This window comes from Penicillium coprophilum, assembly GCF_028826855.1.
Source record: "Penicillium coprophilum strain IBT 35676 chromosome Unknown utg000002l_segment0_segment0, whole genome shotgun sequence".
Classification (NCBI taxonomy): Eukaryota; Fungi; Ascomycota; class Eurotiomycetes; order Eurotiales; family Aspergillaceae; genus Penicillium; species Penicillium coprophilum.
The window spans coordinates 1,634,323-1,658,778 of record NW_026622721.1 but is presented as its reverse complement, the minus strand read 5'-3'; the positions used below and the strand labels follow the sequence as shown (position 1 = coordinate 1,658,778).

Below are 24,456 nucleotides of genomic sequence, written 5' to 3'. Positions count from 1 at the left end.
CGAAAGATTATGTTGGCTTGCTATGTCATATTTGAGGCTGAAATCATTCATTGTCAGCTGTGTATAGGTATGGAAGTCTGTCTCTTCTGAGGTTAAAAATCAAAACTACTCGACACGGTTGCTATATACATTGGAGCTACGTCATTATATCTACCTCGTATCCTCATGACCTATGAGTATAGCATTCCTCGTCCTTGGTCGCTAGACCGAGGTTCACACTCATGGGCTGCATAGCTTGGCATTGATTGCTTTGAAATTAGGACTGTTATTATGTAATTATCTTTGTGGATTCCTGGCGTTTTGATGAGAGTCAAATACTTCTTCCTATTCATATTTTACCGAGAACACCACAGCACAATAATGGAAGCCCCTCTGATAGCTGTAGTCACAGGAGCTGTAGGTCTTGCCCTTTGATTCTAGGCTACCACTGACCGTGATTGCAGAACCGTGGCATCGGCCGTGCCATATGTGCTGCGCTGGTTCAGCAGCTTCCAGGTCCCCTAGTTTTGTACGCAGCCTCGCGTGCCGGGGCTTCTCCCGATCTGACCAACCTGACCATTCCTCCAACTGTCTCAATTCGCCCTGTCCAGCTCTCCCTAACGGACCAGGCAAGTATCTCAGCACTCAGTGCGAGGATTAAAAATGAAAACAAGGGCTGTGATGTACTCATTAATAATGCCGGGATATATTTTTTCCAAGAGAACATCACAGCCGCACAGCGGCAGGAAACCCTTGACATTAACTATCGTGGCACTCTCAATGTATCCAAGCCCACCGACCCAACTTCTCTGGTCCTAATTCCCGCCCACTAACATGCTCAGATTTGTCAAGCTTTCCTACCAATAATGCGCAAGGGTGGCCGTATCGTCAATATTTCTTCCCAGTCCGGCCAGCTCAAATACTTCCATCCTCGCTTGCAGGCGCGATTTCTGCGCCCCGATCTCAATCTCTCTGAGCTGGATGATCTAGTTGATGAGTATCTCGTACGATAATTTGATCATCTTTATCTTTCTCTGGTCTACTGACAACCACTTCACTTTAGCGCTCAGCCGAACGGCACAATGCGAGCGCTTCGGGCTGGCCCCCTCTTGCTTACTTCACCAGCAAAGCCGCTCTAAACTCCGCCACACGAATTTTGGCCCGCGAAAATCCTCATCTATTGATCAACTGTTGCTGCCCTGGGTGGGTGGGTACGTCATTGGGTGCGCAGGCGGGCCAGCCACCAAAATCTGTTGGTAAGTATGGAGTTTCTTTCTCCCACAGGACTTCTCTCTTATAATGATATTAGAACAGGGAGCGAGAATTCCACTGCGACTGGCGATTGGGGAAATCGAGCAAATCAGTGGGCGGTACTGGGCGAATGATTCGGTGGCGAGTGCGGGCTATGGGAAGGTCCAGGATTGGTAGTCTAGGGTTTCACTTGATCCTGCATTTGAGATAATTTATGTCAGTGATCTAGCGATACTGCCATAAAGTCTGCTGTTGGAGGATGGTCAACTTTGAAACAAGTCTTTGGTATTTTAATTTGCTTCTGCTTTTAGGACAGAGCCCCGGAGAAGGCTGTATTTTAGAAAGCCAAAAGTACACGGTGCTCGACCTGACAGCCTTGATTAAGCAGATCAATATGGATGCTATCTTTTTCCAAGCAATATCCCGAAAAGCTGCGAAGCATCTGCAGGCATCTCACGCACCCCCTGCAGCTGCTGACACATTACATCGTTGATGCTGTACATATCGCTTAGTGAACTAAATATACACCAGGGCTGACTTTTACTTACCGACATAAAAATAGAGCATATCAAGCTTGCAATAGCAGCTACATAAACGCAGATGAAACTTTCCCCGAAAAGTTAGCAAGGCTGTCACCAAAAACTGAACAGTTGGCACTTACATATTATGCCAAGCAGACACGATTATAACAAGCGCCTGTTCACGCAGCGTCTCGGAGAGTGACGAGAGTAGCTTGCTGCTAGTCCCAGAGACAATTTGTCTGACCTGAGACTGGGGGTAATCAGGAAGTAGGGCGAACAGGCCATCCGACGCAATATTGACGAATACTGCGCCGCTAATAGACAAGCCCATCGTCATACCGCTTAGCTGGGCTGCAAAATCTATGTCAGCTGGAGATCTGGCAGATGAGTACGAGGACGAACCTAGTAACATGAGAGTCAGCCCATTAGGTGCTTCTGCGGGTTCTACAACAGCTTGGATGACTGCAAAAGCTGCCTGGGTGTAGGCGCCAGCACCAAGACCTAGCACAACTTGTAAACCATATATTACGCCTGATGAGGTGTCGACGTTGACGATGGTGGCTGTTGGTGATCGTGTTAGCGTATGATCTAAGAAGACATGCACACTTCACGTATGACTTACACATTAGCACAGCCGGGATGAGTGCGATTACGCTGCCGCCGAGATACCAGGGCTTGTAGTAGCCAAAATGAGACATCATAGCTCCGCTAGTTGGGATAGTAGCGATGAGCAGGAAGATGAACGGGAGTAGACGGACGGCAGATTTGATCGCGTTGTCTCCTTGGGTGAACTGGAAATATATAGGGATATAATAGACACTGACATAGGACACGGTACCCACTGCTGCACAACAGATAAACAGCAGGATGGGTTCCTTCTGGGTAAAAAGGTGGATGGGTAAAATGCGTCTCTCGACCGTGGTGGCGATATTGAACCCCTGTTGTAGACCGAATATGATCCACAGAACACCGGAGACAACAAACAGCGCAATAGTCTGCCCACTATCCCATGGATAAAGGGTTCCACCAAAATTGATGGCCATGACAAAAGTAGTGAATGAACCAACACTGAGTATGGTGCCCACCCAGTCGAAGGTGGCTACTTTCTGCCATCGCGAGGTCCCGGGTAGTGGGTCGTTGGACGGAATGACAAAAACATAGGCTGGAAGTAAGATGGCACCAAAGAGAAGGTTGATGTAGAAGGCCCAGCGCCATGTATACAGCTCAAAAGCACCGCCGATGACAGGGCCCAGCACAGTGCCTAGACCCCAAACCAAGCCACTAGAATGAAATTTCAATATATAATCAATCCGTTTTGACAAAGCATATGCTCACCTCAAGCTTAGATATTTTGGGCGCTCTTTGCTGGTGGTATTCATAGAAATCAGAGCAAGTAGGCCGAAATACATGCCATTTCCACCCGCCCCAGCAAAGACCCGGCCAATGATTTCGGCGTCCATCGTTGGCGCACCACCACACAGCGCGGATGCTGCCATAAATATAACAGTGGACACAATAAACACCCATTTGGCATCAAATATTGAGTATATTTTCCCAAGCGGAAGTACCATTGCCATTCCTCCAATCATGAATCTGTATGGAGCGAAGCTTGTCAGCGGCGACGTTGATGGCTAGCGCTATCATCCGACACGTACCCCACTGATAGCCATGGCAAATCCTCGACGGCATTAAAATCGTTGACAATTGTCTTTTTGTAAATGAAACATAGTTATTAGTATGGGGTTCTTGACTGAGGGGAAAGAATGATGTGCCTACCGGAGCAATGTTGGCAACAATTGTATTGTCCAAAGAGTAAACAAAGATTGCTGTCAGGGTGCTGAACAGAAAAATAAACCACTAAGGCAAGTCAGGTGTTTGTTTCTCCCAAAGCGGGATGTAAATGAATACACGAACCCTCAGGCCGGTGATATTCCGCTTTTCCTGTGATTCCTGCGACGTATCACTCGAAGCGAGCTTTTCAGTATCCTGAATGACCTCAGGGCCTACCGACATAGATACTGTAGACATGATTAAATCAATTACGCCTGTATGAACAAACCTAAAAGGAAACTATACGGCTACTATATTGTATCACGTAGGATATTGTAGGCTTTCCCAGCGGTCATTTGTCAAGTCGGGAGGGAAGTTTCCCCGACAAATGGGACTGTACTGCAAAATGTGCTTTTTAACTGGGCCGAGAATGATCGCGGAAATTGACAATCTACATAAGTTTCCGACTCCATAACGGAGACTTTTATAGTTCGGCAGATCTACCCGCCGACCCCATGGCCGATCCACCACGCATGTAGAAAAAGTCTCCGCTTATTTTTATGAACACAAAAGCCAAGATTGACACGGCCTGTCCAAAATGACTGCACGGGGGGGGGGCGTTCTTAGATCGGACCATCAATCTTCGTGTGTGTCTATCATTCATAGATCATTATGTGAATTGGTTTGCCCGTATCACACTCACAAAAGCTAACTGGCCTTGAAATGACATAACTATATTAACAGCTGAAAAAAGAAAATGACACTAGGCCCAATAAGCGGTCCATCCCTTCTGAGGGTTGGGCCGCACGTGTTGAATATAAAAAATGAGTCCGATGCAAATGCGTGACACAAGTACCTTTCTGGAGAACCACCCGGACAAAAGCCACTTGACGTCAAATTTCATTAACAAATATAGCTCCAGAATACTTATATGATATTGAAAACGACTCCTGACACACTCTTGTTAAGCTACTTCGGGTATGTCTTCGGTTCTCGACCAGCCCATCGTAATTATAGCATCCCATATCATTCTAGATTCTTGACACCCCTCACATAATTTGGGCCATTATCATGATATCTCCAAATACAATGTGTATTCATACTCATATAGTAATGGCTGAATACTGTAGGGTGGATGACATTGAATTCTACGAAAAATGTGTCCCAGCAAGTATGTGTACATTCTAAATCTATCGTATGCATATAATCTACAAGAATATTACGTAACGATCAAAGCGAAAAACGGTAGTCTAGGCATTGGATGCGCAGGAGAAAGGCTTTTGAGCGGCCTGCGCATTGATCCGAATGCTTGTTCCTGTGGCCCAAAGACCCATTCCACACTAATTTCATTAGTATGGTATTATCGTAAACCAAGAGATAGAAAACTTACAATTAGGCAACACAGGGCAACGAGAAAGATGTTGAGTGCAGTTAAAGCCATCTTTCGTTTGCTTGAAAGGTACCGGCCCCGGTTCATCTTCAACCAAAATAGGCCCTCCAGACCGAACGAGAACCAGCTGCAGAATGCCGCTGCAATCATGTTGAGAAGATCGTTGAACACAGGAATAGCGAGGGCGATCACCCACGCGATTACCCACATGAGGAACGTGATCAACACCCAAGTGCCATATGAGCGGAAAGACCTCTCGCCCATCATATGCGAGCCACGGAACAACCGCACGTAAATGGTCTTTGCACCGACGTGGCAAATGACCACTCCAGCAATGACGATCGTACCAATGGAGATGCCAAATGCAATTTTCGAAACGATTTCACTAGCACTCAGCAGCGCGGGGCTGAGGACATCCGGCCCGGCGTATCGGTAAATCACGAGCGCAGTAACAAGATACAGCGATGTGTCCGTTGCTTGGAAGGCAATGAGCGCTTTGGGATAGTCGCGTGGATCTTCCAGCTCCGACTGGAAGCTGAAAAATGACATGTGGCCGGAATAAGCAAGGACGATGTTCAGGGTAGCAGAGAATCCGTTCATCAGAGTTGGGTGGGTAATAGCATATGCTCTGGGATCGGGTGCCTCGATGCCAACAGCGATCATGGTAATCATTACAGCGGTGAAGATCGATAGGGAGGCTAGTAGTTGTTAGTTTAGTCTCAACAGCAGAAAAGAGTTCTGTCATACAGATGATGCCCAGATATGAGACTTCCTCCATGCGCCTTGAGAGAGTCAGGATGAAACACAGGACGGTTCCCACCAGGCAAAAAATGATGGTACAAGTACCGTGGTTAGTAAGAGTATTCATCATGATAGAGAATGTCAAGACATGAGCGCCCATAAGGAAGATGAAACAGATAACCTGGGCGATTCCAACAATCTCGCGACCCCAAGCGCCGAATAAGATATCTGCGGCATCTGCCATGTTGTGAACTTGAGGGTATCGCAATTTGAATTGGCCGACAACATATCCAGTGTAGGTCGTCAGAGCTCCAATTCCAACGATGATGATACAACCACTGCCAGGATTAGCATGAATTCCTGATAAAGTCGAGAAGAAAACCCATCAGACGTACGGGACCAAACCCAAAACTGCCATCGACGATGGGAGGGAGAGAACTCCCAATGAGACAGACTGAGCAATCATCACTATTGGCTGCTTAGCTAGAATTCATGATTGAAATTAGTCCAACTGGGGTGAGTTACAGATTGCACAGTTCCTGGACGAAAGTTCGATTAGCTTGCTGCCATGGGAATCCTGCAAGTGTAGACTTACCACCACTTCATACTCCTGTAACGCACACCACCAACAACTTCCCCGGCAAATGGATCTTGTGACTTCTCTGGATCCATAAATTCCTCCACATCTTTCCCCAGGTCTTTTTCCATGTCTTTCTCCATGTTGTTAAATTTATAGGGTTGGTTGCAAGTTGATGTTGACTCATCGAGTATCGACGATAATCTTTGAAGAAATCTCTGACTCCCATGGCCCCACTATTTCCTTGTCTGGGGAAGAGAACTACCGGACAATCGGAGTGAAACTATCATTGAGATATGCAAATAAAGCTGAGAAGTTGAGCGGAATATTCGATATATATGAAACCGATCAGATCTTCTTATGTACTGATTCTGCGCGCATGCTGGGCGGAGGATAAGTCTTGACAGACATTCTTTGGCCCTGTGCTTGGACAATGTCTTGCATCATGTTCAAAGACGTATAAAACCCCAGATTCTTAGATGCTTCTTCCCCGCATTAGGTGGAGCGTATCTGGAATGGATAAGACTCTAATCTCTATAAAAAATTTTGGCGTCTTCGAAGGAGCATGTAACATGAGTTCCTGTTCCGTTCCTGTTCCGGGCCCACTATTTGTGTCTGAAAGCCATTGCCTCTGAACATACTTGAGCAAGAAGTCCTGCTAATGTTGTTTCTATCTCTTGATATGCTCTATACCGTTCGAAAAATCGATCAATTACGTTCTTGTAGTGAGTGATAAAAGCACAGAATTCAGCAACATCAACATGCCAATTCCGGAAGCGGATATCTCCTTCCGTGTTCCGTCCGGTCGAAAAACTCTTTACCACCGAGGTCATGTGACACTATCACGTGACTAAATCGACAATCAAAGGAAGCAGATCATGCGGTGCAGCAGACATCACTGAATGGCATCAAATATCACGGAAATTGCCTTGCCTAGCCTGCAATGAAACTTCCGCTGATGGCTGGTAAGACCATTGCCTCTGGACCCGAGACCCGGGAGGGGATGGGGAAGAGTCGGATGATCACCAGGGTCACCACCCACAGTATTCATCTTCTGAATATACTATGTATATATATACTACATATGTATAAAAAGTAGTAAATATTCATTTATTTTCCAGACGAGCGGCGTTGCAACGTGACGGGGGAAAAGGAAGAGAAGTTTCCAACGAGGGGAGCAACGCCTTCCAAATGGAATTCGTCTGAATGCAATCACCCCATAAGACTTCCAAGTCCACAAGGTCAAGAATAAGCTATTCAAACAAAAGCACCATAGAGTCCCTAGGCTCCTCTTTCGAAATAATTCAAAAGACACAAAACTAAGCATGCAATAGGGTCTTTCTAGACGCTATGTAGTCGACATGATCAATATTCATGGTGGACGAGTCAGACTGTGAGTTTGAAATTGTCAAATTAGCTGGGCAAACCAGGAACAGTGGCCCATATCTGGTGTCGGGAAGTTCACTTTTACCGTGGTAAATAAAGCCTCGTGACAACAGTTCGAATATCAAGACGACAAGGGCCTGGAAACCTCAGCATGGCTCAACTTTGTGCCTTGACTTGGGCAAACTCATGGTGTCTTGGTCTAGACTCTAAGTCGTATGAAATTTGGGAATGGCAAAGTTTGATGACTTCGGAATTATTCTGGCGTTGCATCACTCGAAATCCGTGCTGTGCAGGGGTCCCAAATCTTGTCAACGCGGATAACTGCTGGAATACGGAAGACCTTCACATGATTTATTGACAACTGATTACCGACATCATATGGCAGGTAAAAAAACCATAGCTACAATTTATTCTCCAAAGGAAAAAAAGTGAATTATGCGCAAATCTTTGAAGTATATAGAATTCTAATGTGTTCTGGCCATCTAGATCCGTGGGAATTTCACTTTGAGTGGTCAAATTGATCAACGGAATAAATCCATAGTAGTAGCAATGCCTAAGCGACAGCAAAATATAATAGGAACCCATCTCTCCCTTTCTTTCTCCTGATATCCCTTCCTACAAACATCCTATCTACTATCCAATCACCCTTCCCCCTATCATTACCTTTCCCTTTATCAATAGTGTTCCATGACTTGATGATAAAAACGTCTTTACTGAGTTGGAGGAAGAATATAGGAAGAGTATAAGGTATTTTATCAAAGGGATCGGTCAGACATGGCTACAAAGGTTCTGAGGTGACGGCCGAGTAGCTGAGTGAAAATTTCCAATCGTCAACGGACACGTGGAACAGACGGTGCTGGAAACTTGATCATACTGAAGATAGGAGTTCGCCAATTATTGCAGATTTTGGGCTTGCAGCAAAACCTGACTCGGGTCGATACGATGGAGCGAGCTAGTGGCTACGAAGCCCACTGGAGACCACGACACAGACCCTAGCGGAGATTCTGCTAGATGTGTATCTGCAGAAGCCTGACTCACCACAACCTCGACATGTGCCGGAACCGAAACCTGGCCTGCGACTCATAGTGACCACGACCACGACCAGATCCGAACCCAGACCCGGACTCCAGTCCCGACAACGAATCGACCGGTCTTCCATGAAGACCGGGGTCTCCTGGGACAGCAGAAAGCCTCCCAGGGGATCCAACGGCCGCGAGCTTGGACCTCTACGTGGTGCTGCTGACTAGTAGCCTATTGGTGAAGCCAACGCAAGCTCATATCAATATTCTTGCCCAATTTCTTTACATACTGCAACCCCTGTCTTGAACACACTTTTAAACATGGGATTATAAGTTCTTATTGTCTCCAGACAAGCACATACGACCATAGGGTGTGGAAAACAGGGCTTCCCGTCCGCTCAGCCGTACTTAAGCCACACGCCGGTGAGTTAGTAGTTGGGTGGGTGACCACCAGCGAATCCTCACTGTTGTATGTTTTTTTATTTTTTATTGAAAATACCTTTTATTGAACTTCTCTCTTGCACAGTGACTTCAGCAAAGTTTTTTTTCACCCAGTTGTAGCGCCTCGTGGTAGGCATACAGCATGCTCTAAGTATTGATTGATGGATCAAATTGCCGGCGGAGTATTCATCAACTCAACACTGAATCCTAGGAGTGTCATGTCATTTCTAGAATAACCATCTCTGACGGCTGATAGGCGAGCCGGAACACCCATTCTTAGCTAGGCAATTAATCGAAAATTGGGCTCAAAACTAAAAGGTATTTGTACAATCCCCCATTATACTTAAACATGCATTGCCCACATCTTTCACCCTTTCCCTCCATGATAAACTTCTAGATACGATCGTTTGCAATTGTAAGAGGAATCAACGAGGAACCAGCACCCGAAACCAAAACGCAGACCTATAGGCCGTGCCTATAGAGACCTCTTTCTTCTGCAGTCGCGGATACATGACGGATTTTCCCCCACTGGCTTTGCCGTTAAATACCTGTGGTCATCTTGATACTGCACGAAGAATGGAGGTTTAACTGTCTACTAGCTTGAGTGGCTTGGCTCAAAAATCTCATTGACTCGTGGGCCAATTCTTATCCCTAAGGTTGTTCTCATGCAATAGACGGATAATAACGTTTTGTTGCCCGCTAGTCTCCTCGGTGTATCCAATACAATGTCGGCACGAAGAAACGTTTATGTTGTACGCTGTCATTTATTTTATTATTCGGGTTACAGAAGATATATTTATTTGACTCATTTGACTTCCCTAGCGACTCAATTAACTCTTTGCTCCACAGATATCACTAGGCTCAGCAACAGATGACTCCTATGCGACATCCGAGGACATTGATTGACTGACGGCCAGATCAAATCAATAGCGAGATCCCCGGGCCCAAAACATGTTCAAAGCTACGGACTAGATAAGATTATGAAGCTCAATATGTTGTATTGTAATAGCTGCAGAAAGTGTGTAGAGGGAGGAATTAGGAGTTAGGAATAGGCTGTAAGAGTAGGAAGTCGTGTGACTATTAAGAGCATTCAACAGCTTCTTTGCCGGTGATAAAATCACATAATCAGGGTGGGGGCCAATTGTGAAAGGTTTTTTGTCCAACGCGACGAGCCTTGCTGGGACCAGATCGCAGGGAGTGCCTGGATGCCTGCAGATATGTTCTGGAACTTGATCTTCGCAAATATACGTTTCATCCGATCAACAAAGAATATTCGATGCTCCGGGTCTGTACTATCTGCCGCCGCAATGAAGCAGACCCACACAAGGGCATGAGAGCCCATCTGATTGGGTTCGATCTGCGACACCAACTGCTTCAAACTCTCCAAGAGCTGCCACTGGTCATGATCAGACGCCACTCGGCCGAGATAGATCCCAGAAGCTTTGATGAAAGCCATTCTGGAAAGATGGAGTATATGGCTGTGTTCAGAATCCGAAGGAAGGTCATAATAAGTCCAATCGAGGTAGTGCTCAAGTGGAAAGCTCAATACATTCACGCCTTGATTCTCACTGAGCAAGGGTTGACCGAGAAATTCAAACCTAAAATCACAGTCAGACAGGGTCAGAAACGGTCTAAGAAGAGTACCATATGGTACCCACATGTGAGTCTGTTGGCTTAAAAAACGGCGCGCTGAAGAGGGCGCAATTTGGTCAGCATTTTGTACCAAACACATCAAGGTTCGCAGAAGGTGGCCATATTCCGAGCTGCCTGTGATGGTCTCTCCAACTAGTAGAACGATCAGAGTTGCCCACGTAGAGGTGTTGAATACGCGATCTGGTGACGTTGAGTCTCGACACAATCGTGATATCAGTGCAGCTCGCCCTCGATCGGCAACTGACTGATAGGAAGGGTTATTCAAGGCCAGATGTTGTGCAGCTACTACGCCGACAGCACGTTGCAAGAGCTCATCCTCGCACGCTAGGGGCAGTAAAATATCTCGATAGCCATTGGAAACATGGTCTAGAACAACCATCACAGGAGCGACTTGTTCCGAGACTACTGTTTGTTAGTAGATAGATATCCTCGTCGGCTGAAGAAGAGCTTACAGTGCGACATCAACATGCGGGTCTGAGAATTCAAAGGAGCAAGCCACCGGTGGATTGATCCTGGCACATGAATAAGCGCCTCATCAAAAAGGCGATCAACATATCCATCGATGACATCGGGGTGATTTTGACGCAGCTCTAAGGGTTCAGCACATGCAGGCCCGGTGTCTCGGTTGCTTGGAGTGAGAAAATTTGTTGCTTGAATTGAGTTCAAACTAGTCGCTGCGCATTTCTCTTTTTTCCTTCTGTTACGCGCCAGCTGGTCGTTTTTCCACCTGATTTTACGTGGCGCCGGTATAGCCTGTGCATTGCCTTCAAACGGCTCGGGCGGTGGGTCCGCCACTGGAATGGTGCATCCTTTTAATCGTCCACGTTGGGCGACACCAGTGGAGAAGCGAATCCGACCAGGGCCGGAGCATTCAATTCCTTTCTTCTGACATTTATTGCACGTAGGCCCTGTATTGTCACAGATAATACGGCGCTTTGAACATTGAAAGCAGCCTAGAGGTAATGTGGAGCGTGGTTAAAATCTTTGTCCGCGGCTGGGAGATAGAAACTCACCCCTGATTTTGCCGCGAGGGGAGGACATCTGAACTCAGATATGGGAAGATCACATAAGGGGGCTTAGATGATATTGAAGAAGAGATGTGGTAAGATGAGAAGCTTGTCGAGCATATCGTTGGGCGGGGCTCTTACCGAGGAAGATCGGATTGGTGACTAAAAGCCCAATCGCCCCTTTATACCAAAATGGATTTGTTTCTCGTCTCTTCTTTTTTCTTTTCTTTTTTTTTTTGGGAGAACAAGATTTCAATTCGTACTATTAATAGCTATATTTCCTCATCATTTGATTGGAGCCGGGGCCCATTATACTTTCCTCGGGCATATATTCCCCAGTTGATTCCAGCAAATATGGCCATAACCGCTAGTACAGCCGATGTGTAGTCTGCATTTCTCCAGTTAGCTATATTATCCTTGCTGAGGGGATATGAATCATGGAACTTACTCATGTTGCTTCCAGTCACCGGAAGAACCGTCGGAAGGTCATAGAAAATCAGAACAAGAATCGCGAACCCAATTGTGATGGCATTCACACTCCACCCCACCACAGAGGGTAGTCGAAAAGCTCGATCTCGAGGCAACCAGAACTCAGAGCGCTTGCGATACATGAGAAGTGCAGCTGGAATTGCATATGAGATGTGCTGGAGCACCAGACCACTGCCAATGAACGCGTTAAAAGCAGATGAAGAACCCAAGTAGATGCATCCGATGATGAACATAATGACAAAATTGAAGATGAGACCCCATACGGGTACTTCAAACTTTGGATGTATTCTGCTGAGCCATTTGCTGCCGATAATGGCACGGTCTCTAGCCAGCGACCATGTCAGACGAGAAGCGGTTTGTTGAGCACCGATGAGGGCGAAAACGGCGGCGCAGCAAAGTAAAACGACGAAGACTGTAGCGGCTACACTCGACCGCGTAGCCTGATACCACATCTCGAAAATAGGAACCCTTGTTGTTGGTCAGCGATATGGAAGCGCAATATAGCTCAGAGAAAGGGGAATGCAGACATACCCGGTAGCAGAGGTCACAACAGCATTCAAATCACTGGTGCAATATAGCATGGCAACCATGAAAGTGAATGATGAGACAAACCCAATAAGCAATGTACTCATCAAAGCCCGAGGTACCACTGTGTTCGCATTTTGGCATTCCTCGGCCAAGTGCAATGCCCCGTCGATGCCAGCGTACATATAGTTAGGCGTGACAAGACCGGTCAAGAAGGCAACCCCCCCCAGAACTCCAACCACTATCATTGATGAAGGTTCCCCAAACGTTGACAGAGGGTTGATAGTTGGAAGATGACCGAGCGAGACATGTAATAGTAATGACAAAGAAGCTGGCAAGGGTCGCAAAGACTGAAATCATTAGAGCCTACTCGTTTGAACTTGGGGTGAGTACTCACAAGCAACATCGTGAATCCAAAGGGATCGTTTCAGCAAAGTTATATTGTATAATAATACAAGTCCATTTATGGCTTGGTAGATGAGAAAATAATGCCATGCCTGTGGAGTGTAATCTGGATTATAGAACAGGGCGATGCCAACAATAAGTTGTGCAGGGATAATAGCAATGCCGGTGCAGATGGCTATCCATGAGAACACGTTCGTCATGCCACAGCAGTAACTCTACATAATTAGCAAAAGCAAGTAGTTGAGATACCTTTCCCTTTTTTTATGACTTACCAAGGCACGATTCATGGACTTGGGGGCCAAGATAGAAGTCCAGTGGTACTGTCCACCCGCGGTGGGATAAACACTAGCCAGCTCAGCCAGAGTAAGAGCACAAGCACCGATCAAGATGAGAGTGAGGATAGGTCCGTAAACCAAAGTAACCGGACCACCTTGGGCAATGGCGAGAGATACTGTGCCCGCCATTCCGGCCCAACTGTCGCATATAACCCAACTCGCAGATATAGTCTCTAGTCTTGTCATTTGCCTCGCCCCACCTCCTTGAAGGCTGAGGCTCTTGACCTGTATTTGTTCGACATCGCCTTCTCCATGAGTGAGTTCTGCGATATCATGAGCGAGATCCATTGTGAGGGGGATGGAGGCTGGATGAGAATGTAACTCACGCCTTTCAAAATCATAGGAAGCTGCAAGTAAAAGGCTCTCAGTACAATGAATCAATGGGGGTAGGGTTTCAGAAGTTCACACATACCATTCTTGCCTTTAAGCTCCTCTATACCCATATTGTATTATTTGTCAATAAGATGAAGATGAAGCCTGTAGAAACAGCACATTCAAGTTCTTAAGAATGATTGAATATGCTGAAAGTAGTAAGAATTGATAACATTCCTCATAGTTCGGCACATAGCGATAAGAGACGTGCGGGGAAGGGAGATCTCACAATTACCGAAAGAGGAAAGAAATGAGAGAAACGGCTTGATAGCGGTGGCAAAGCCCCATAAAATAACCAAGCAAATTGAACTACACGAACCACTTCCTACGTGTCCCGAGTGCTCTTAGATAGGCTTCTAAATCACGATTGTGGACATCTAAAAGCCTATCTTCACGAGATATGAGTCCTCACAAGATACGAGTCTGTAATGTCTTTTACGTGATTTTAAAGTTGACATGGTAGTTCAGCTGATAGAAGTTGCTGGGTATGAATTTTATGTGATAAATGTAACGTGAGCAAGTATACCAGAAGAATGAAAGAATGACAAGTGCAAAAGCCATCGAATTTAGAAGTAGGTCATGCAGATGAAACTTCTAGGGTTGGAATGTAGAATATAGCTTGCATATTCGGGCGAGTCAACGATGCCATCAACAATGGAAATAGGCAAATGTATCGTGCACAACAATGAGACCTTACCTCTCAAAACTATCCTCGAGATACAAGCGTCCTGTGACTTTATTGGAAGTCTACTTTGTAACTTTCGAAGCAAAACTACAATAGGAGCAGAATACTATCAAGATATAGGGTATGACCTGTGTAGGTATATATTATGTATATATTGCTATTTATAAAGAAGAACGCAGGGCAGGAGCAGGTAGAAGCTCCTCCTTCACCGTCATAGCCGCCCGTGTACCCTCTTCAATAGCACCGTCAATGAAGCTTCGCCAACCAACAGCCCAATCAGAGTTTGCAAAGACTACGTTCCCATGTCGAGCCCGCATCGCATCCAATGAAGTGGACAAAAGTTGAGGAGGCGAGAAAAACCAGGCGCCCTTGGCAAACTCATCTTTGCTCCAATTATGGAATACCAGTCGCTTGATATCCATGTTTCCCGGAGCCATGCTCTCCACGGCCTTTTTGGTTTCGTTGATATCTTCCTCGGGATGGATGTGGTTGCTAGAGCCGCCGAAACAAACGACGTGGGTGTTTCCTGAGGGAGTGGTTCCATCACCAATGGCATATATGAGCTTGTTAAAGGGATAAGAGATTCCAGTCCATGAACGCATGTCCTTGTTCGAAATCTCAGCGTGAACCTTCACACATTGGTTGACATGACCGATGTTTGTGGCTGTCGCTCGTTGAGTATCGAGAGGAGGATTGAAGGACACGGAGTTGAGGACGTTGAGAGGAATTGTAGAGACCAGACGAGTGCCGGAAAACTGGCGCCCATCACGAGTGGTAAGAGTGACTTGATCACCTTGATCGCTGATTGAGCTGACAGGTGTGTTGAATACATATGAGAGTCTTCCGGTGGCTAGTGCCTCTTTGAAGAATTTGATTGCAAAACTCGATTGACCTCCCTTGAATTTGTATGATATCAAATAATCCATGCAGCCACGGTAGGAGTACCCGCATAGTGCCCACCAATGAAGGAATTCAAAGAAGCTGGTCGTTTCCAATGTCCCACAGCTGCAAAGAAGGACAAAGCTCTCAAGAGATGCACGTTCGTTGGGAGTAAGAGACAGAGCAATAGCATCAATCCGGTCCTGCGCGGACATTTCATCATAACGGCGAGCCTCGGGGACATGGAACGCGTCGTGGGCGTAAGGAATGACTTTTCTACCCATGTCACCATCGACATTGACAAACTTCTCGAGGCCAGCAGCAAGTATAGTGTCCTGAAATGCAAAGTTAGTGATCGTTTCAGGTGTACCCGGTACTCAAAAAAAAAAAAAAAGGGAGAGAGAGACAGATACGAACCTCTTCTTCGTGGCTCATTACTGAAGTACCCTGGTTTGTGCGCAACTGGAAGTGATTTACTCCACGCGAGAAATCAAAAGATTCTTCCAGCTCGGTCCGCATGTTGTATCGCGAGATCTCGCGCCAAACGTGAGGCTGACCCCAGTGGACCCAAGTTCCACCCATCTCAAACGGATAGTCGCCAATGTTGGAGGACCAAGAACGTCCACCAATCCGATCACGAGCCTCAACCAGAAGAACGCGAAGGCCTGTATGATTTAGCAAGATATTCCACAAAATCAAATCGAGATGTAGGTATGCATAACGCACCGGCAAGGGTCAAGTCACGAGTGGCCGTGAGACCAGAATATCCGCCGCCGACAACGATAACATCATACTTTTGCGGCGAAGACGAGATATTTGTAGGGGGCGAGATGACACCAATTGAAGGCACACCTTGTGCAAGCCCAGTTTCAGGCGTCCATTGGAATCCGTCACGGGAAGTCATCGTGATGGTAGTCTAGTGCCCAAGAGAATAAAAGTATAAATAAAAAGTGAAAAAAGAATAGGAGAACCTGTCCCTGTTATAAAACCTTCCGAGCTTCTAGGAAAGAGATAATCTCTTGGTGATTATAACGTCCATAATGGTATGATCTTGGGCCCAATGGAAGATCGCGATAAGAACAGGGATAGAAAAAATACCCAAAATAGCTAAAAAAGGGAGATTCTTATCCCCCACAAGAGTCTAGCGGAGAAGATTATATTCTATCTGATTCTGAAGATAGTTGCAAACCGTGTTATGTACAACATACTCCGCAGGTGAGGGTGGATTAAACAAGGCTGCTGGGAGGCGATTGCAAAATTACCTGATTAGGATAGTAAAGCGAGAAACTAATCGGAGCCAGTTAGCCTTGGGATACACAGCCGCTAGACCGCTTTAGGTATACCTCCAGCTGTCCGCTATTCTCATCCGTACAACACAAATTATGTCCCTATACTATCCTTCACCATCAGATGACCTATATTACACCTATTCCTACTTAAGAGACCGTATGGATGGCACAAAAAAGGCCGTTCGATAAATTGGCTGGTCAATCATCGAAGCATCTTGCTGAAAATCTAGCTCTCCTGGCCTGAGCCCTACATTTACTTCGCTATACCAGAGATAAGTCTTTAACCTTTCATATGTCGAAATAGCCGCCGTGGCATGAAAGTTTGATCGCCTTACTTGTCGGTAAGTATAAACAGGAACTTGGCAGAATTGCGAAGGGCATATAATGACATTGATGAAGCCTTCGTATTTGAGAAACAATACCCATGACGCGATCCGTACTAGATCGTAAGAAAAGTAAGTGATGCTATTAGCTTCAGAACCCCGATTAGCGTCCGGTATGTCTCGAGGAGACCGGACACATGCCAAGTTTCAAAGTCCGATTGACCTTGGGGTTTCTTATTGCGGGATGTTAACTGATTAACAGCGCCTTTTGTATTGGGTATCCCCCGGTTGTGGTTGAGATAACTTTTCCCACATCTCGGGCCTATAACATTCACTCAGTCCCGCCGTGTGAGCTGTGGTCGCCTTAAATAGATGAAGCCTCACCATAGGATTCACCCATCGCTGCGATCACTTGGTTGACTTGGGAATAGGCCTCAGAACAATGTCCTACATAAATGATGCGAGAGTCTGACAGCGAGACTGATAATAACTCTACTACAGTGGTCACCTCGAAACCAGGATTTGAATCTAACTTCTGTTCTTTATAGAGCAAGGGTTCGAAGAAATCTTATGTGATTGCACTTGACGGTCTTGGTTAGCCCGCCTTTGGATAACAGCCGCCCACATAGCCCTCCGCATAATTACATAACAGATGGAAAAATGATGGTTACTCTTCAGGAACACCTCGTTCTTGCATTTTTTCCGCTGCGTTCTGCTTCCCGCTCTCTGTAACAGTGGGATTGTGCTGCGCGCTTGATATGGCCAATTAGTACGCGCATAAAGAACAGGTTGCCCTGAAAGTTATACTCACGCCTTAAGCCCAGCGGAAACCCTTACTGGGTTTTTTCTTTTATCGCCTCTTGCCTCGTAAAGTTCCTCGCGAGGCTGGTCACCGCCAATTTCATCAAGCATTGCTTGCGCATTCTGCTTTGCCTCTTCTGAAACTTTTGGGTTGCTCAGGGTACTATCAAGATATCATGTTCTTAGATGTGCTCTTTATTGTTCATGTTCATGGTGAAAAATATAATACTCACGCCTTGTACCCGCGCATTGCGTTGAGCCTGTCTTCTGCTGACATGCTAGTCTAGGTGATTCGGCGGTCTCAATAGCGATAACGAGGAACGGATTTGAATAAGGTCTGCTTTAAACGAGTATTCCTGTGCTTATATGCGTTATAATTCTCAGCGGGTTGCCACGCATCATTCCTTCGTCACTGTATCTTGACAGAAATTTTGCCCCTTGCAATGAATTCATGATGCCATGATCGCATCACCTTCGACAAAGCCCCTAGGCAACGAGGATAAGGCTACCCCACCATGGAGCCTTCGGTATATTAGTTAGAGCACATGTTTTGGCGTTTCGAGTCGCAATTAGTCTTTTGCCAATGAGGAATTGTGAACAGGGCGTTTGAAAGGGGCCAAAAAAAGGCCGTCTCAGGATGAGCCTTGAGGGAAGTGATTCCTCCTCGAGGTTACAGGCACTCAGGAGCTCATGCAAATAGTATGAGACAATATGATGATATTTCAAATTGTGTGAACTATCCGTAAGGGAGCAAATAAGGGTACAATACCTGAGTCTAGAATTATGAAACGGGTTACATGGCTACAGAGATGTTATCAAGTATGAAAGGAGACTTGGATAGTGCAAATTCTTAAATGCTTAGATACATAACGGCGACCCGGAAATCTTTACTTTTACCGTTCTGATAAAAATATATGCTCAAGAATGGAATCTGAATGAATGTATTAATAAACTGTGTTGGGCCCTTTTCATCCCCCAATCTCAAGTTTGATCAGTTCACAAGCTTTTCATCAACACAGGACAAGCTAGCGGAGTTCGAATCGCCATAGCAAATAGGACCCCACGGCGATCATCTTATTCTTCTGGCTGTTCGGAGTGGACTGAGTGACCTCCTTTTCGGCCTGCTTCTTTGGCCCTCGGGTCCCCGGGCTGAAAACTTCCACTTGAAGCATGGCCGCCTTTTGAGGCAATGTTTTTCTGGAAATTTATGAGCACATCTCATATTGATACATAACAGATACCTTGACTAACCTGCTTTTCGGGATCCATAGAAGCAAAACCGCTTCGATGACTAGACTGTCCGCCCTTTCGAGCAATATTCTCTACCTCTTCGTGAGGTCGGTTGGAAAAATTACCAGGGTTGGGGTTATCAGACATGGTGGTATTCGACGTTGTACGAGCGCGAGATCACTTGAATATGTATGGTGGGTTCTCTTGGCTTCAGAGCGAGATAAAGCAGATAATTATGTATATTATATTTATATAGGAATGCTTCGGTCGAGCTACTTTACGAGTAAGATTTATTGAGTTAACTTGACGTCAAACTATGGTCTATATTTTGTATCTGTCGCCATTGCCAAACGCCTATGATTTCGTAATGACCAATTCGTGACGAACTTCAGACCGTGTGACTAGTGTCTCTATCTTGATAATTCAAGGACAGACGGATCTCAATGCCAATATTGACTTTATTCCTATGTTCGAGAACAGGTCAGAATCTTTTGTTATAGGAATAACACGTCATCATGAGTCGAAACACTGTTTGTTCCAAGGCTTTTCGTTGGGCGAGTACTTTAACGAAAATCAGACGGCAAAAGGCCAGATCTGCGCAGTTCCGAGGTCGAAACATTGGCTGCCTACATACCAAGGTGGGAAACTGAGCGCGAAGCCCTTCAATCCTTACAGCTCACGCGGACAGCAGATTCTTGTCGCTTTTACCACATCACTTGCTTGATTCAAGAAAAGCAAAGGTCATAATTTAGATGTACCCGGCAGTGGGAGGTGTTCATATCACTCGAATCTCTTACATGGACCCCCCAGTATGTAGTTGCACATCTGATGATGCTGGAGAATGAGTTGACAATCTTGTTGACATCTGAATATGAAGCAATAGTGACGATAGTGTATAGTTGGTAATCTATGTAGCAGACCCATGGTGTAGCCAGTCTAAGGCCCGCAGGTCAGTCTTCAGCCGGGACATATGGGGGAAACATGATTTAGCGTGGGCGACTCCTTGCAGGCATCCACTCAGCCACTCCTTCGTTATATTGTTACAAATTGACGACTGTGATAAAATCAGTGCGATTAGCTGTAGCTACTCACTGAAATGTGTGATTACCCAATACTTAAAGTACTTGTGAGGTTTGCAAACGACTCCCTACAGTCATATTGAAATGTCATCAACCCTTCCACAAATCAAGTTTCATTCTCTGAACTTGGCTTCCGTACTTTCAGTTGAATTTAAAAAGAGCTTCAGTGTATACAAGATACAGCAGAGCACCTTACATGTGAAAATTACGTGCTTCGATCGATGGACGTTCCGTGATTTTATGATATCGGAAAGCAAGGCAACTCTGTATTCAGTTTCCCGTACAAAATGATAGATAGGTACAAGTCAATTAAGCTTCGGGCAGATCGCTTTCATCCGGTCCCTCATTGTACTTGTTAGAGGTTCCAGGCTTTGCATGACGCAGACGGTCTCCCTTTAGAATCCTTGATTCATCGATCACTTCGCTTTCGTCCTCCTCTAGACCTTGTCAACAGTCTGCATTATAACTTCATAATTGGTAAAAGGAATATGAACTCACCAAGCTGTTGGTTGGAGTTAGAATAGGGAGGTTGAATTGGGTCTTCAAGTGGCTCGCTTTCTCCTTGGACAGGGACTTGATTTCTCAAGCTTGGATCGGTCTCATGGGCATATGAGTTGTCTGTGAAGTTTGCAGTCACGGGAGAAGAATCGTTCTGTCTTTCATAATTATAATCTGCAACTCGTTCGGCACGGGTCGACATAATGCTATAACTTTCGAGTAGACCGTCTCCGATATTTAGAGTAATCTCCTTTAAAAGAAGGCAGAAGCATCTGAAATTTATATCAATTATTACATAGTCAGGGATTGGCCTTGCTACTTATTTTACAACTGTTCTGACGCATAAAGGACGTAACCCAAAGCCCGTGGCAAGCGTACGTCGTTATGATTAGGGGGGCTGATTATTTTGCTTACCGATCAAGCTAAACTGGATGACATGTGAAGCCATAAAATGCGAGGTATCGGTTACAGCTACTTGAATAACACGATCCACCTTGCTAAAGGCATAATCCAGCGCCTAGCTATATATTTCCAACCGGATGCACACCCGCGCTTCAGAGTCTAGTTCCTTGATATAGGTATAGTAGTTTACCCAGGACTTCACTGGACCGTGGAACCAGAGGGCCTATAAGAAGGCTTCCGGAATCTGGAATGGATACAGTTATTAGTCAGTCATGCGCTCGAGGTATCCTTTTAGTCGTATCATCCGGGCTAGAGAGTCTTATGCACCACCAAAAATATCACACATTGCTCTACTATCGGATTGATAATTACTTGCATTCTATCTCCAAGAGGTCAATGGTTCAAAGTACCATTCACCCCCAATCATCATCCATCATAGCCTATCGCTTAGAAGGAATATTAGGTCAACCTATAGACTTCTCGCCCAATTCCACACTGTCTATTGCGCAATCACCCTCTCACTATATCCAATAGCATTTGGGTTGTAAACAATATTTACTGAGAGTATATTACATACGACCATAGGGTGTGGAAAACAGGGCTTCCCGTCCGCTCAGCCGTACTTAAGCCACATATTCTGCACGGCCAATACTCAATGTGCCCTCAGCACCCAAGCGGCACTCTAGGGTGAGTGCGGGTGATATGGGTGAGAAGTCTTGAGACTGGGGTGAGAGAGGTGAGAACGGGGTGACAATTCTCACCCTTAAGGTGATAGGGGCCAACTCACTCTAAACCAATATCAGTTCTAAAAAAATACAAATAGCCTACTCCCGAGGCGCTTCTCTTAGTCTGCCATGATTTTCTTTGAATTTCTTTACTAGCTAAAATATATTCCCTAAACGGAATATCCCGAAAGCACTCTAGGAGCGTCTCGCACGTGCGATATCACGTGGCTTTACACGTGACTATTAAGACGAGAAGGAAAAAAAGGGCAATACTATATACTACCCTAAGCTAGCGCCTACTACGCTAGAAAAATATAACCGTATAGTTGACAATTAGGCACTATAAGCTTCGCTCGGATTTAACCGATTTTGGTTCCTAATTATCAGTAGATAGAGGATTTCCCGCAACGAGTCTATAGACCCAAATTTTCCTAACCTACCTATTCCGACTCCTGAACTTTTAAAACTTTTCGTAGAGTTTTATATCAAATTGTGTAAAAAGCTTCTATCTTAATAGTTAGCTTGTAATCACTTCACCAGCTTTATATCGAAGTAGGAGCGAGAAACTTCTTAATCCCTTCCCAAGGAAGTCAAGGATAACGTTCTTAATATAAGAGGTAATAATTATCCTTTTAGGAGCTCGCTACTAACAAAAACAAAAGTATATTAGGACCGAACTCATAGTAGACTATAAGCTCTGTATAAAGCCTAGAGAGTGGTTCCTGGTTAATAGAAAGGATATAGCTTACCTACTTCGACACCTATTCGTGGATAACTATTACGATTATATATATAAGAGAGTATATATATAGACTATAAGTTCTCTTTCTTTATTTACTGGCTTAGGTATAAGAGTAGGGGCTATTGTCGAATTAAGTGCTTATCGTAAATCAAATAAATACTTATATTATAGGGTTTATATCTTGACGATTACAATTCCTGATTATACCAAAACTAATAGATAATTATTAGTATCTTTTATTTTATCTTAAATAGAGTAAGGAAAGGGGATCTCTAATACGTTAGGTAACAATTAATCCCGAATTCTTGAAAGGCTAGTATTATCGCGACGATACTACCTTATAAGTTTACGAGCTATAATCATTATATCTAGAAATAGCTAATATAATAAAATTAGACCAAAAAATTGGTTTAGGGAGTATCCGGTGCTTAGGATAAGTTTTATTTTCTAGGTAATTGTCTATAGGGTAGCGGATAGTGCCTTTAAAGGGCTTACCACCGTGACCGAGGTTCTTACTGTAAAGCTACCTAATAGAAGAGAGTTATAGACCTTAGAATAGAATAAAACCACAAAAGATTTACTATTCTTTAGAAGGGTCACTGCTTAAGGACCTAACCTAATAAGGGCGTTGACCTTCTCCTTATTACGGTATAACTTTACTACCTTAGCCTAGCGGGATAGGTTTAAAGACTAGTTACGCGTGTATAGAATTCGAGTAGGTATTATAAACAAGATCGACCGTAAGTATATTTATACTGTTATATCCTAATTTTACTAACAAATTTTAGCTAAGGCTTCTTAGGCTACTTATAGCCAGGCTCTTAATCACTAGAATCATAATACCTATCTAAAATATTAGTCTTCTCTTAAGGTATTAGATATATAAGCCTTATTCTATGATTTAGAGCCTAACCACAAATACCACGATATAGAACAAAGTATATCTTATCACCGAGACTCGAATATACCGCTAAAACTCAATATAGCTACGACCACACAATTCGAATCTAACAATAAAATTGTTATAATCAATCAGAGAATTACCTACTTAATATAGGAGATTGCTAGAAGACTAGAAGAGAATAGGGATCTCGTATTTAAATAGGATCGTCTCTATAACAAGAAAGTAAAGAGATTGCTCGCCTAGAAGAAAGATTTTATTAAAAACTAGTAGGACACTTTGTACACTAAGTATATCTCTAGGAATAACTTCTCTAAACGCGACCTAACGCCTCTTTTCGATATCTACAAGAAATATCTACTAGAGCGCTCCTATCTTAGCGAGAATTTATTGAATAAGGCTACTCTAGATAGTGAACTTAGTCGATAGTGCCTAGAAGATATAGTCACTATTTATATATCGACAGAACGTACTATTTACTACCCTAGTATAGCCCCTAAGGAAGGCTGTTGTCTAGTATACAATAAGTCTATACTAGAGTGAGTATACCTAAAGAGTATTATAGATCAAAAAGTTGATAAGAAGATAGTATTCCACTATAAGGGAGAGCTAAGTATATACTATAGTGTCGAAGAAAATCCTTAAATAGTACACAATACTAGTAGCGCTATAGGAACGAAAAGCGCGCCTATCGACGCGTATAGCGTAGTTTTGTTTAATTTTGTTATCTTTACGCTGAACTCTTCCTTAATAAAGATTCCTGGGATAATTATTATAAATGCTATCTCGATAACCTTAACCCCCAATATAGTCTTTTGACTTTCCGCTCTACACTTATTACGCTAGGGTTCTATCTATTCTACCTAGGCGATAAAAGCAAGAAACCAGACAAGAGATTCCAACAATAGGTTACAAAATCAACTCTTCTAAATTATATTAACGAACACTTAGCGTTAATAGACTCTTTAGCCGTAGTCTTCTACCCTTATCTATGTTACGAAGAAAGGAAGTATATTAACAACTTATATCTCTAGTGGCACT

General features: G+C 44.5%; 9 protein-coding genes across 9 annotated transcripts; 2 read left to right on the top strand and 7 right to left on the bottom strand.

Moving 5' to 3' along the window:
• Nucleotides 1–360: 360 nt before the first annotated feature.
• On the top strand, nucleotides 361–1,407 carry N7500_002001 (uncharacterized protein; the record flags this gene model as incomplete). The annotated part of the gene is made up of 5 exons (XM_056673147.1): nucleotides 361–396; nucleotides 444–761; nucleotides 822–983; nucleotides 1,043–1,235; nucleotides 1,289–1,407. 5 exons carry the CDS (start codon nucleotides 361–363, stop codon nucleotides 1,405–1,407), a joined length of 828 nt encoding a protein of 275 aa, XP_056536666.1.
• Nucleotides 1,408–1,683: 276 nt separating this feature from the next.
• On the bottom strand, nucleotides 1,684–3,779 carry N7500_002000 (Major facilitator superfamily domain general substrate transporter; the record flags this gene model as incomplete). The annotated part of the gene is made up of 8 exons (XM_056673146.1): nucleotides 1,684–1,725; nucleotides 1,779–1,836; nucleotides 1,892–2,312; nucleotides 2,374–3,032; nucleotides 3,087–3,344; nucleotides 3,407–3,459; nucleotides 3,528–3,608; nucleotides 3,666–3,779. 8 exons carry the CDS (start codon nucleotides 3,777–3,779, stop codon nucleotides 1,684–1,686), a joined length of 1,686 nt encoding a protein of 561 aa, XP_056536665.1.
• A 992-nt stretch (nucleotides 3,780–4,771) lies between these two features.
• N7500_001999 (Amino acid transporter transmembrane) lies at nucleotides 4,772–6,372 on the bottom strand (the record flags this gene model as incomplete). Its single annotated transcript, XM_056673145.1, has 6 exons — nucleotides 4,772–4,861; nucleotides 4,912–5,609; nucleotides 5,659–5,990; nucleotides 6,048–6,120; nucleotides 6,178–6,191; nucleotides 6,248–6,372. 6 exons carry the CDS (start codon nucleotides 6,370–6,372, stop codon nucleotides 4,772–4,774), a joined length of 1,332 nt encoding a protein of 443 aa, XP_056536664.1.
• A 3,820-nt stretch (nucleotides 6,373–10,192) lies between these two features.
• On the bottom strand, nucleotides 10,193–13,777 carry N7500_001998 (uncharacterized protein; the record flags this gene model as incomplete). Its single annotated transcript, XM_056673144.1, has 8 exons — nucleotides 10,193–10,673; nucleotides 10,734–11,130; nucleotides 11,181–11,636; nucleotides 12,184–12,692; nucleotides 12,756–12,788; nucleotides 12,837–13,080; nucleotides 13,147–13,369; nucleotides 13,427–13,777. The coding sequence occupies 8 exons, from the start codon at nucleotides 13,775–13,777 to the stop codon at nucleotides 10,193–10,195; spliced, it is 2,694 nt and encodes an 897-aa protein (XP_056536663.1).
• A 930-nt stretch (nucleotides 13,778–14,707) lies between these two features.
• On the bottom strand, nucleotides 14,708–16,329 carry N7500_001997 (flavin monoamine oxidase family protein; the record flags this gene model as incomplete). Its single annotated transcript, XM_056673143.1, has 3 exons — nucleotides 14,708–15,760; nucleotides 15,843–16,090; nucleotides 16,152–16,329. The coding sequence occupies 3 exons, from the start codon at nucleotides 16,327–16,329 to the stop codon at nucleotides 14,708–14,710; spliced, it is 1,479 nt and encodes a 492-aa protein (XP_056536662.1).
• Nucleotides 16,330–17,704: 1,375 nt separating this feature from the next.
• N7500_001996 (Con-6 family protein) lies at nucleotides 17,705–18,115 on the bottom strand (the record flags this gene model as incomplete). Its single annotated transcript, XM_056673142.1, has 3 exons — nucleotides 17,705–17,789; nucleotides 17,849–18,001; nucleotides 18,072–18,115. 3 exons carry the CDS (start codon nucleotides 18,113–18,115, stop codon nucleotides 17,705–17,707), a joined length of 282 nt encoding a protein of 93 aa, XP_056536661.1.
• Nucleotides 18,116–18,912: 797 nt separating this feature from the next.
• On the bottom strand, nucleotides 18,913–19,215 carry N7500_001995 (con-10 family general stress protein; the record flags this gene model as incomplete). The annotated part of the gene is made up of 2 exons (XM_056673141.1): nucleotides 18,913–19,035; nucleotides 19,090–19,215. The coding sequence occupies 2 exons, from the start codon at nucleotides 19,213–19,215 to the stop codon at nucleotides 18,913–18,915; spliced, it is 249 nt and encodes an 82-aa protein (XP_056536660.1).
• Nucleotides 19,216–20,456: 1,241 nt separating this feature from the next.
• Nucleotides 20,457–20,847, bottom strand: N7500_001994 (uncharacterized protein; the record flags this gene model as incomplete). Its single annotated transcript, XM_056673140.1, has 2 exons — nucleotides 20,457–20,584; nucleotides 20,646–20,847. 2 exons carry the CDS (start codon nucleotides 20,845–20,847, stop codon nucleotides 20,457–20,459), a joined length of 330 nt encoding a protein of 109 aa, XP_056536659.1.
• Nucleotides 20,848–21,702: 855 nt separating this feature from the next.
• N7500_001993 (uncharacterized protein) lies at nucleotides 21,703–23,844 on the top strand (the record flags this gene model as incomplete). The annotated part of the gene is made up of 7 exons (XM_056673139.1): nucleotides 21,703–21,734; nucleotides 21,972–22,008; nucleotides 22,167–22,264; nucleotides 22,443–22,572; nucleotides 22,966–23,031; nucleotides 23,572–23,607; nucleotides 23,689–23,844. The coding sequence occupies 7 exons, from the start codon at nucleotides 21,703–21,705 to the stop codon at nucleotides 23,842–23,844; spliced, it is 555 nt and encodes a 184-aa protein (XP_056536658.1).
• Nucleotides 23,845–24,456: the final 612 nt, after the last annotated feature.